This window comes from Macaca fascicularis, chromosome 1 (assembly GCF_037993035.2).
Source record: "Macaca fascicularis isolate 582-1 chromosome 1, T2T-MFA8v1.1".
In the NCBI taxonomy this organism is placed as follows: domain Eukaryota; kingdom Metazoa; phylum Chordata; class Mammalia; order Primates; family Cercopithecidae; genus Macaca; species Macaca fascicularis.
The window spans coordinates 220,311,285-220,324,101 of NC_088375.1; the positions used below are offsets into that span (position 1 = coordinate 220,311,285).

Consider the following 12,817-nt stretch of genomic DNA (forward strand, 5'->3'; position numbering starts at 1 on the left):
AAGAGGGACGCATGGGACACAGACATGTCCTCCAGCAGAGAAACTAGTGTAGCCACACTGTGCTCTGAGTGGAGGCACCGAAGGACCCCAAGGGTGCCGGGTAAGAGAGACTTGGCTGCTGGGCCAGTGTCCTGGTCCAGCCAAGATGCCCACCCACTAATCACACCCCAGAGGGAGGCACCTCACATCCAGCCATATGGGCAATGGTCACATGGAGGAAGGAATGGCATCTGCACCCACCCCACAAGATGCAGAATTCCACTTGAAGAAGGGACAGGGCAGCCGTGGCTGGAGGTGGGTGCTGGGAGACCCCTGTGTCCATCTGCATGCGTCACTTCCGCTGCATGGAGAGGACCCCAGATCCCTGGGGCCTGAGCCCCCAGCAAAGGAACCGCTGCTCACTCATCACTCACCCTGCAAGGCTTCTTTGGCTCTGGCTAGCTCCTGCTCCTTCTGGGCCAGTTGGACCCTGAGCTCGGTGGCCGAGAGGACCTCGGAGGACTTGCCGCCCTGTGACTCCTCCAGGTCCTTTGCCAACATCTCCTTCATCTGCCGGAGAAGGTGAACTTCCTCCTGGAGCCGCGACACTTCTTCCCGCAGGAGCACTAGGGGAGAAGGGCACAGGGTTAGAGGACAGGAACGTTGGCTGCCGCTCACTCGCGTTTTCTGGGGATGGTTTGAGGTTGCTTTGGCTTTTCTGTTTGCTCTGCATTCAGGGCCTTTCCTACATATGTGAAGGGAGGAGAATCCCTCGAAACCACTGCCTTATTCCAAAGAGCCCCAGCGCCAATTTTAGGCCCCACCCACAGTCTGCAGAGCACACCTAGTGAGACCCCCCCACCCGCCACCACGACTCCGGGGAATCCACCGTCACTGTCCTGCACTCAGAATGCCCACTCCAGTGGCCGACGGTCTTAGGAGTTAGCATCATAACCACGAGCCAACAGTATGCTGAGTTGAGTTTCATAAGCATTATCTCATTTAAGCCACCAAAACCTTCAGATGCTAGGGACCATCATAATCCCATTTTACAAATTAGGACCTCGAGGCCCAGAGAGATTAAGTAACTCCAGGTGGTCATAAAGTTAGTGCGTAGCAGAGCTGGGATTTGAACCAAGGCCTGGTTGACTCCACAGCCTGGACTCCCAGTCTCATGCTTGGGAAACAGCCATAGAAAGGCATATTCAACACATTTTGCAAAACACATAACCTTGAGGAGCTCAGCACTGTGTACAAACAGAACTTACGCATTTGCACCTGACTGTCCTGCAGGAAAATAGGGTCTAATGAGCAGTGACAAGGTGACACCGTGGACAGAGGTTTCTGCAGCACTTAAATCCAACCCTACGTACAGTGAGGCCCCAGGAATGGGGCCAAGGAGAACACTCAGGCCCTGGGTGCTGGGAGGGACCCAGAAGGTATGTCCTCCTCTCAGAGTGAGAGCCATGTCAACGCAGGTGTTGTCAGCTTCTCAGTCCTGTGGGCAGATAGACACACCCACACCCAGGTCAGCTCACCTGGGCAACGGTGAAAACAGAACTGCTAAGGGGTGCTAGAGGCAATCAGGCTGTGCACAGGCGCCAGGCTACGCATACCTCTGCATAACTCTTAGGAGAGCGCATTAAGAGAAGGAGCAAACCTCACTTAGGAGACGGTGGAAGGACACGCTGAAATATTCATTAAGCAGGTCCCCTTGAGAATGAACAGATGAAGGTGCCACACTCACCAGCCTCGTGCTGGCCACTGGGCCACCCCCACCCTCCGCACACTGCCTTCCCCTTCCTTCCCTCATTTTACATCACAGAGGGACCTGGGGAGGGGACAAGGGCAGCCCTGGCTGGGGCCAGGCCTCTGCCTATATCCTCTGTCTCTTCCCACCTACAGCCACACTCGTCCCCCTCTCTACAATATGCCATGCTCTTTCCAGCATAGCGCCTTTGTCTCTGCAGTGCCCTCCACCTGAACATCCTTTCCTGGTTCTTCCTGTGGCTGCCTCCTCATTGTGACACAAGCATCCACTCCACATCACCTGCGTGGAAGGGCCTTCTCTCACCACCCTGTGTGATACTCTATTTATCTGTCTCCTTCCCAAACTCAATGTGGGCTCCAGAGGCGGGTGGGGGTGCAGGGCTGTCTGTGTCCATCACCGCTATGGTGGAAGCTCAGCACACTCTGCCCTGCCGCCCTGCACCCTGCCACCCTGAGCCCCGGCCTCCCTCCTCCTCGCTCTTTCTCCGCAGTAGCCGTCAGCGCCTGTCATGCCCTGTGGATCTGTTTATCCACAGGCTGGCTGTAAGACCCAGGAGGGCGGGAACTTGAGTCTGTTTTGTCCATGGCCGCATCCTCGTGCCTAGAACAGCACCTGGCACCTGGCCACCCTCGAGAATGAACAGACGAAGGCGCCGCACTCACCAGCCTTGCGCTGGCCACCCGGCCGTCCCACCCTCTGCACGGACTCCTCTCCTCCCCATACTGCCTTCCCCTTCCCTCCATTCCACATCACAGAGGGACCAGGGGAGGGGCCAAGGGCAGCCCTGGCTGGACCGGACATGTGCAGGTAGAGCCAGGAGCATCCCTGCTGCTAAAAGGGGATGTGTACTCCCTGGAGGTCCGGTGCACAGTCCTCTACCACGAGGGTCATGGAAGGGGCATGGCTGGGGGCACAGCTTTGGAGTCACCAGGTCTCCAGCCAGGCACGTGGTGGCTGATGAGCAAGTCCCTCCCTGCTGACCCTCGGACACTGCATCTGTTAAACAGGGTCTAACCCTCATTGGCTGTGAGGCTCCTCGGAGGCATTGGAAGTGCCCCTCCTCATAAAGGAAATGCTCCATGTACACAGGAAGTGTTCATGTACACAGGAAGTGCCCTGGGTACACAGGAAGTGCTCCATGTACATAAGAAGTGCTCCATGTACACAGGAAGTACCCCATGTACATATGCTAGAAGTGCTCCGTGAATGCCATGTACAGAGAGGGTGCAATAATGGTAATGCACTGCCTTCTCCTACCCTCGCCATCAGTGCCTACTGGCAATCTCTAAGGCACTACAACCCTCTGGACTCCCTAGGCATCCACTGGCCTCGAGGCTGAGTGGGCAGAGGGAGCAGGGCTGAGCAGGTCCAGGGGAGGGGGCAGGCAGAGGGGGAGCAGGGCTGAGCCCTGAGGATGGAGCACCTCTCTCCCACCAGCCGCCTTGGGAAAAGGTGGTGGCAACTCCAGCCCCTATTTCCTCGTCCATCTCACATCACTTCCTGAGGCCACGATGGGCCCCGCCACCCCTCTAAGGAGAGGAGGCCTCCCAGGGTACCACCTTGCCCTCCCAGCTCCTCCTAACCTGAGTCCTTCCTCCCCACAGAAGCCCGAGGGCGCCTCTGAAGTGCAAGGCACATCTCACTTGGCCCCGACAGCCTCCCTGCCCCGCTCGGCATATTAGCTGCCTCTTCGGCCCTGTCTGAGGCCTCCTTCAGGTTGCTGGCTTCTCTCAGTTCTGGAAGGCGCTAGACTCGCTGCACCTCGGGGCCTCCGCAGAGCTGTGTCCTGCCTGGGAGCTCCTCTCCCCTCTTCACAGTTTCCTTCCCATCAGTCTGTCTCAGCCTCACTGTCACAGCCTCAAGAGACCTAAAACGGCTCCGCTCCTGTCCAGTGTCAACAGCACAGCAGGCAACCCGGACAAAACCCCGTAGTGACTTGGAGGCTCACTCACTCCCCAGCTGCGTGCTCGGTGGACACAGGATCCGAGAACAGGGCCCGATCGCATATCCTGCCCTGTCTCCTTCACTATCGGGTCTCGAGTGCTGGAAACAGTGTCTGTGCGACACATCAGGGGCACTCGGTGACGTCTGTGGAACGCCTCCATCCACCTAACATGGAGAGGTCCCTGCCCATACCACGTATGGCTCTGGGCATGGGGGCACTGGGGTGAAAGCCCCAGACAGGCCCCACTCTCAGGTTAGTGCTCCTGGATCCCACCATCAAAGGACCCCCAACCTCATGTGCCACGGAGGCAGCCCAGGAACTGTCCAAGTCTCTTAGCAAAACTCCTAAGTAGGAGGTTTGCTTTTGGGGCCACACCCCTGCCCTCTTTCTGGGTAAACATTTGGGGCCCACCTACACTCCAGGCCAGGAAAGAGAAGGGAAGACTCCTGGCCTCAAGAAGCCTCCAGCAAATAGACGCACGTACAAAGAAACAGAAGACGGAAAGGGCCACATGTACTCGGAGCACTCAGACACCCTTGAGAAGTTGGTGGCATTCCAGAGGGACCCTAGAGGATGCGACTGGGGAAGGAGGAAGTGGTGTGAACAAAGGCAGCTGCAAGGCTGGAGGGTCCTGAGTGACCAGGAAACGGGTGCCAGGTGAGGAAGAATGGGAGGAAGGCTGGAGAGGTCAGATTATAAAAGGCTCAGCCCCAACCACCCCTCAGCGCTCCTGCCTCAGCTCACTATCTCTAGCAGTCGCCAAGGCTGGAATTTTCTCCTCTTGATCAATACTCTACAATCTTCCATCCTGCCAGGGCCCCTGTTCCCTACTCGACTGTCACTAAGAGTCTATTTCACAATAAGGTGTGAGTGACTGCTAACAGTATGTCCGTTGTCACACAGGTAGAAGTGGCAGGTTTGTTTTGGCTTAATTTTGTGTTTTATTGAGATGGAGTTTCACTCCTGTTGCCCAGGCTGGAGGGCAGTGGCGTGATCTCGGCTCACTACAACCTCTGCCTACCGGGTTCAAGTGATTCTCCTGCCTCAGCCTCCCGAGTAGCTGGGATTACAGGCTACAGGCCCGCCACCATGCCCGGGTAATTTTTTGTATTTTTAGTAGAGACGAGGTTTCACCATGTTGGCCAGGCTGGTCTCAAACTCCTGACCTCAGGTGATCCACCTGCTTTGGCCTCCCAAAGTGCTGGGATTACAGGTGTGAGCCACCGTGCTGGGTCTTTTTTTTTTTTTTTCAGTGACTTCTGGGTCTCCTCCAACCACCCAAGGAAGCCGCCAAGATTGTTTACTGTTGTCCAGGAAGAAGGCAAAGGATTCCAAGACATTTGGCTTCAAACCTAGGCCTGGCCAGGGCCTCGTCTTGACTTTGCACAAGCCTCATGTCACTTCTCTGGGTCTCAGTTGTCATGTATGCTGCACAGATGCCACCCACTTAGGGTTGCCAGAGTAAGCAAAACAAAACAAAGTAATGCCAAACAAACACCCCTAGACGCACAGATAGATTTGAATTTCAGATAAACAACAAATCATTTTCAGTGTATGTCCCAACTACTGCATGGAACATACCTATATTAAACATTGATTCATCACGTATCTGAAATTTAAATTTAACTGGGCGTCTTGTGTTTTATCGCAGCAGTGCTACTCCCATCTCGTGGGGATTTTGACACCATGAAATGGGACAACCAGGGGAGCGGGCTTTGCCTGAGCACTGCACAGGAGGGAGGCGGGGCAGGCACAGAAAGGGCATCTGCCAGGGTCTTCTCTGCACCCTGCACTCAGATGAGAGCAGAGAGTGAGATGGAGCTGAGTGCCATGTGCCTTTCTCTTTGGCTAACAGTGGCAAAGGCAGATTTTTTTCCTGCGCGCTTCTTAACAGGTGCATCTGATGCCTAAGCCCCACCCCTCCAGTCAGGCTGTGAATAAGCTGATGGGAGCCTCGAGGGTGGGTCACCAGGTGCAGCACCTGCAGGAGCCAAGTCTTAGGAGACCAGGCTGGAAAAACAACTCCACGGAAAGAGAGAGGCTTATCGGAGCTTGCTAACTGCACCTGCCCCAGCTGGGTGTGGAGGCCCAGGTCTCGCATCCCCCAGACTCTTCCAGGAGTGGAGACGGCCCTGGGACTGCAATCTCAGCCTAAGCGCCAAGAGCACAGCCTCTCAATTTACCAGTTCTGGGGCCACCACGACGCATTTCTCCTCCCTGGGCCTCGGTGGCCTCACCTGTAAAACAGGGGAGATGGGAATAAATAAGACACGTGTAAAGTGCTTACATGTGCCTGGCACACTGAGCACTGTGTCCACAACTCATCTTCCCCTCTGCAGACGGGACCAACCACATTTCTGAAGAAACAATAAAGAAGCTGCCATTGGAAGACTTGCATTTCTTCCTCAGAGGAACTATTACGTTGCTGTGTGACCGTGGGCCAGTCACTGTCTCTCACAGGCTGGAGTACAGTGGCTGGATCTCAGCTTGTTGCAAGCTCCGCCTCCCGGGTTCACGCCATTCTCCTGCCTCAACCTCCCGAGTAGCTGGGACTACAGGCGCCTGCCACCACGCCTGGCTAATTTTTTGTATTTTTAGTAGAGACAGGGTTTCACCGTGTTAGCCAGGATGGTCTCAAGCTCCTGACCTCGTGATCCGCCCGCCTCGGCCTCCCAAAGTGATGGGATGACAGGCGTGAGCCGCCGCGCCTGGCCACAGGTGACTATCTTACGTACAAATTAATTAAAATGAAAAACTCAGTTTCTCTAGCCACATTTCAAGTGCACCCACGTGGCTAGGAGCTAAGGTAAGGGACAGTACAGATCCAGACCGCTGCCGTGACTGCACGGAGCTCTCCTATTGGCGCTGGGCTAGAGGGTGTGAGATGAAGATGGTATTTGTTAAGCATCTGGAGCAGCTCGGGCTGGTGACCCAATGACAGGAGAAAGCCATTTGCCAAAGGCAAAACAGCTACTGAGGAAGGAGTCATCCTTTCTGGAGAAAACTTTCCTGGCCTTTGCCCAAGGACAAAAACCCCCAAAGATTGATTGGGTACCTTTCTGCTGACGCTGGGGAACCTCAGTGCCCTCAGGCCCCTGAGTAGAGGGGCCCAAAACCCATAGACTTAGCAGAGTTCTCTTGGCCATAGTAGCAGGAAGTAAACATTGTCTGGGAAACGGTAGCCCTCCTGCCCCAGGGAGCCAACTGTTACCAATGGTGCTACCCTCGGTGGGGACGAGGATACCAGCAGGCAGGCCATGCCGCAGGTCCCCGGGGCCTCCTCCCCAAGGGAAAGGGGGTGTGGGGTACCCACTCAGAGGAAAGGTCCATACCAGGTGGCAAAGGGAGCTGGGGCAGACCCTTGCCCTTCTGCAGCCCATCTCCTTTAGTCTGCAAAAGCAATGAGTCCCACTTTTTAAAAATGCTGGTTTCCAGCTTCCCTTTCAGCTAGGGTTGTCCATGTGACACACTTCTGGCCAGTGAGGTGCAGAAAAAAAGTTCCTTAAGAGGACCGACCCTTACAAAAATAGGGCTTTACCTCTTTCTCCACCTTTCTCCACCTTCTCTACTTCTGGAAAGTGGACTTAATGGCTAGAGCTACAGCAGCCACCTAAAACAGAAGGCAACCTCTCGGACCGCTAAGACTCTGGGTGAATTGTAGGTTTGTAAACTCAGCCTCCCCAAGCCAAAGGTCTAACTAACAATAATATTATGAGTATTATTTATAATAATAACAATTACATCTTTCTTAATACTTCTTGAGCACATACTCTATGCCCTAAGCTTTGCTGTATTTTACCTGCTTAACTAGTTTAATTCTCACAGTAACTCCATGAAGCAGATCCTACTATCATCATCCACAGTTTCCAGATGGGGAAGTTGAGGCACAGAGGAGTTAAATGGCTTGGCCAAGATCACACAGGGTGAAGAGCAGAGCCAGGGTTTGGACACAGATGGTCTGGTTCCAGCACTTCCAGCCTCAACTGTCACGCTATCACCTTCCAAAAGGAGAGGAGCAAGGTCTGTGGGTGACACAAGGGCTTCCTGAGCCAGCAGGGCCCAGGCGGCAACCAGGCTTGGCAGATGCCAGTGAAGGCAGGCATGCCCCTCAGCAGGGTATGAGTGAGTCAGCCACTCAGTGCATGGCGGTCCTGGCCCTCCACTAGGGACACTCCCTGCACAGCCCCTGGAGAAGGGTATGGCCATGGAGCCAGCCTGTCCATTCCACGAGGGCAGGGACTGTTCTGCCCACACCCGACACCCAACACCGTGCTCCATGCCGTGTTCTTGGGAGGCACGCAGTGCAGTGCTGAGGCGGGCACACAGGTTTGGGGTCAGCTCGCTGGGGCTCAGTCTTGGCTCCCCCACTTCCCAGCTATTTGACCTGTGGACAAGCAACCTCTGATGTCTTATCTGAAAATGGAGCCAAGGCCAGTCTCTCAGGCCTGTGGTAAACATTAAACAAAGCAATCATCTCAGTGGAAACTCTCCGGAAGGTTCTACATGAGGGTCAAATGTAGCTCATCACGATCGTGTCGGAAAAGGGTAAACCTCCTTGATGTTCCGGAAGAAGACTTTGGCCTCACTAACTGCAGAACCCTGACCTTCGGGTTTCCCCAGCCCAGGAAGGTGGGATGAAACAGCAGAGATGAATGTGCTGAAGGCTGAGTCATCAAGTCTAGAGAACGAGGGAGGCAGAGAGCTTGGGGGGCTCTGAGTGGAGTCCAGGCTTGGAGGGACCGTCCCCAGCTGACCATCAGGGGTGGACGCCCTGATCAACAGCCATGCAAACTCACTGAACACAAACTGTACACTTAAGAGCCAAGCATTTTACTGTATGTGAATTATACCCCAAGAAAAAAAATCTAAATTTAGCAGTAGCATATTTCAGATTTTCCATTAAAAACTCATTTTTGTAGCCCTCCCCACAAAATAAATCCAGATACACAACCAACCAACCCCCTATTCTCCAGCAGGCCCCCATGAAAGCGGTATCCTGGTCTAAACCCCATCCATCTTGGTGGATTTGTGAACAGCGAGGGGTCTGTGTGTCCAGAAAACACCAGGGTGTTTGCTTGAGCCACCCCCCCCCGCCACACACACACACACAGTGGGAAAGAAATTGGATGCCTAGAGAATGGTCCCACACCCACCACAGCCAAATGGAGGTCACTTCCAAGTGACAAGCGCTCTGTATTGACCTGCCACTGTCTCCATGAAGCCTTGCAGAGACCATGGCTGCTGCCACCCCTGAGTAGGTGGATGCCAGGTGCTGGATGACAGCCCCCATCTCATGACCCCATGCAGGGCTGTGGTGGTCCCCACCTGAGGCCCACAGCCATTGGCAGGCCACGGGATCAATCCCAGGTCTGCTGGGCTCTGTGCCGCCCTGCCGTGCACTGGTCCAGCAGCATCTAGTAGGTTGTGAGTGCCCCCTTGGCCACCACTCTTGCTATTATTGAATTGGGGCCAAATCAGGTCCAGATGTGATTTTAGTACACTGGGATGATGCCTGTTCTAAAAATAAGGAATCATATTGTCCTTGGAGGGTTAGTTTTAAGACAGAGACATGAATGGGCATGGTGACTCATGACTTAATCCTGGCACTTTGGGAAGCCGAGGGGATGGATCGCCTGAGGTCATGAGTTCGAGGCCAGCCTGGTCAACATAGCCAAACCCCGTTTCTACCAAAAATACAAAAAATTAGCCGGGCGTGGTGGCAACCACCTGTAATCCCAGCTACTTGGAAGGCTGAGGCAGGAAAATTGCTTGAACCTGGGAAGTGGCAGTTGCAGCGAGCCGAGATTGTGCCACTGTGATCCAGCCTGGGTGACAGAGACTTTGTCTAAAATAAATAAATAAATGAATGGATGAATGAATGAATGAATGAATAAGTAAATAAATAAAAATTAAAAAAAAAAAAAGAGACACAATGACTCTCATGGGCAAAGTCATCTTAAGAGACAGGGACTCCCAGGCCCCCAAGACTAAGCAGTGACGGGACGAATGTATTAATGCATCCAACAAAGCAGGTACCCAGCAGAGGAGGGGAGTCCTGAAAGGAAGAATCAGAGACGAGGAGGCCGGCAGAGCTCACCGCCCAGGGCAGAGCAGGCGGGGGTCTTCGCCAGGGGACTAGGGACCTCCTCTGTTCTGCAGTTCTGCGGGCGTAGCACGCGGCAGGAAAGAAATGCATCTTTGCTCTGAGCTTGAATGTGCTTGTCGCCTTTGCCCAGGTGATCAGAGTCACGCTTTCTGAGCCCTTCACATGTGTTGAGATTGATGGAAATCTTCATGTGCATGAATTCTCAGTCCCCTTAAGGACCCTAGGGGACCTCCCCATTTTACAAAAGAAACTGAGTCACAGAGAGAATATGCAGTTAAACATAGGAAGTTTGCTGTTCCTTGTAACCACTGATCTATTCCCCTTCTCCTGTGGGTACGGCTGCCAGACTCAAGATGCCGTGCAGGCAGACAAAAGCCGTGTGCACCTTTCCTGTCTGGGCCTGCAGCTGGGCAGACAGCCCTGAAACCTTCCCTGGAGAGTTACCCCCATTTTCATCCTTCCCCTGGATGGGGAGGCCTGAGGTCACAGAACCTCAGCCTCTTTGCTCAGCTGGCCCAGCGTCTGAGTGGGGTTGGGAGTCCTGGATTAGCCCAGCCCAGGGCCGCTGCAGCAGCCACACCGGCTCTCTATTGCAGGCTCCTCCAAAGCCTCCTCCAAGCTCTGTATATGACCAGAGCTGCCATAAGGAAACTCAGCTCGCAGCATCCTAAGGCTTGTCTGTGGAGTGAGACGTCTGGTGGCTGTAGGCTGGAAAATGCCAGCCTCAGGAACACGCTTCTGTTGGTCACCCTGAGCCTTCTAGGGTGAGGTGAGCCTAGCCTTGGCATCACTCCTTCCATGGGGCTGACCCTCTCAGGCCCACCCTGGCCTCCCCTCTCCTGCCTGGTCCCTGCGTGGGGAGCTGGAAGCAGCGCCATCTTCTTGAACCACCTCTGTCCCCATTTGCCAGATGGACCCTCCCATCCGTCCCTCAGTCCCCAGTCCCTGGTGGCAGGCAGGTAAAAGTGGGAGCCATGCAGGGCTGCGGTGGTCCCTACCTGAAGCTTACAGACATTGGCAGGACACGGGATCAAGCCCAGGTCTGCTGGGCTCTGTGGCCGCCCTGCCACAGCTTGGTGGAGATTTCCATGTCCTCCGGGCCTATGTCATATGATCCTGACACTCAGCAGGGGGTGACGGGAAGCAGTCCAGCCATCCCCAAATAGGAGAAGACTCTCAAATAACACCCACCTACTCCCCTACAGGGTTTCTTCCAAGGCGCTCCCCCGCCCGGAGAGCCGCTTGGTAACTCTTACTACAGGTGGGTGTGGAGGGTGCAGGGACTCAGGTAATACAGCCTTTGTCCTTTTCTCATATTGCACAGTAATTGTTTTTTCCGTTAGGTGGTGTTGAAACCGTCTTCCCTGCAGAGGCTCTTCCGGTGAAGCTGCTGGCCCGTAAACACACCTTTAGCCAGACCCTCCTCGGGGGCCCCGAGTGCCACGCGAATCCTCTTCTACCATCTTGCTGCTCAGAGTTCCCATGGGGGGCTGGGCCCACCCAGCTCCACACCCCAGAAACCCGGTCCTCTCCTGCATGCCTTCACCCACCCCTCACCAAACACAGGCTGGGCAGCAACCATGTCGCTGCCCTGGAAGGGTGATAGTCACAGGCTCCGAAGCAGAGATGTCCTGGGGAAGTCAAGGAATCACAGACCTCCAGCCCCACTTAACCTGAGGATTGGCACTGCAGGATGCAGCCCCCCGGGGTCTGCCGGAAGTCTGGGTTAACACCTTCATGGCAGAGGCTGCAAAAAATCACTTGGCAGGTGCTTCTGGCACCCGGAGGAATGTAAATCTCCAAAAACACCATCTGGGTTGGGGTGGGAGAGGCAGGCACCTGCCTGCCACCAGGGTGGCTGGGTCCCCGACTGGTGGTGGCAGGAAGGACGACTCAATCCCAAAGCCCGTGGCCAGGCCTCCTTGATGACTGTGAAGAGTCTGCTCCTCCCTACTTGGGAATTTGCTTGGGCAGGAGGGATGGGGAAGTGCTGGCCTCTGCTCACGGCCTGGCCAGCTGCCTCCCCCAGCCCTCAATAAGTACATTTTCTTTTTTTGTTTTTTAAGTTAGTATTTATTAACTGTTGTTTTAATAAAGGAATTTTTTCCCCTTTAATCCCAATTCAGTTGCTTCATGTAAAACCACAGACAAGTTATTTATTATTATGATTATTATTTTGAGTCAGACTCTCACTCTGTTGCCCAGGCTGGAGTGCAGTGGCATGATCTTGGCTCACTGCAACCTCCACCTCCTGGGTTCAAGCAATTCTCCTGACTCAGCCTCCCGAGTAGCTGGGATTACAGGCATGCGCTACAACGCCCTGCTAATGTTTGTATTTTTTTGTAGAGACGGCATTTCGCTATGTTGGCCAGGCTGGTCTCAAACTCATGGCCTCAAGTGATCTGCTCGCCTCGGCCTCCCAAAGTGCTGGGATTGCAGGCATGAGCCACCGTGCCCGGCCTAATGAGCACATTTTCCACTGAGGATTAGAAGCTGCAAGTTGTAGCCAGTTCATCACAAGTCAGGTGGGCCGACTTGGGACGGGGCTTCCTGGGCCATCCTGTTGGTACAAGGAAGACTCCTAGCACAGCCATCGAGCTGAGCCTCCATGCTACCGCTTCCTCTGAGAGGCCACCTCATCCAGCCTTTTCTTTCCAAATTTCTCTATTATCCCCTCCTGGACTGGGCAGCAGACGTTTCTGTCTGGCTGATATTTTATGACTCTTCTTTTCAACATGGCATCTCCATTTCCCTTTGGGGAGCCCCCACTGTCAACACCTGTGGTTCAGGGATGAAAATACGACCCAGTCTGGCTAATGAGATCACTGAATCAGCCTGACCACTGTGACTGGCTCAGAAGGCACATGACCCAAGTCAGTCCAATCAGAGGTAAATCTCTGGACCAGGATCCAGACTCTCTCTTTACCAATGGGCTCAGGCTGTGAGGATGGAGCCTGGAGTTGCTGGCAGCTGTCTTGACACTGGGAGGGGAGAAGTCAATGAGACTAGGACAGGA

At 54.4% G+C, this 12,817-nt stretch overlaps 1 protein-coding gene across 5 annotated transcripts in view; it reads right to left on the reverse strand.

Moving 5' to 3' along the window:
- Positions 1-12,817, reverse strand: part of KAZN (kazrin, periplakin interacting protein) — a 1,227,887-nt gene that overhangs the window by 154,234 nt on the left and 1,060,836 nt on the right. For all 5 annotated transcript variants that reach the window (XM_005544737.5, XM_065529711.1, XM_015452645.3 and 2 more), the window contains one exon: positions 414-605. In XM_005544737.5, the coding sequence (XP_005544794.2) occupies positions 414-605 (192 nt within the window). The remainder of the gene's footprint in view (positions 1-413; positions 606-12,817) is intronic.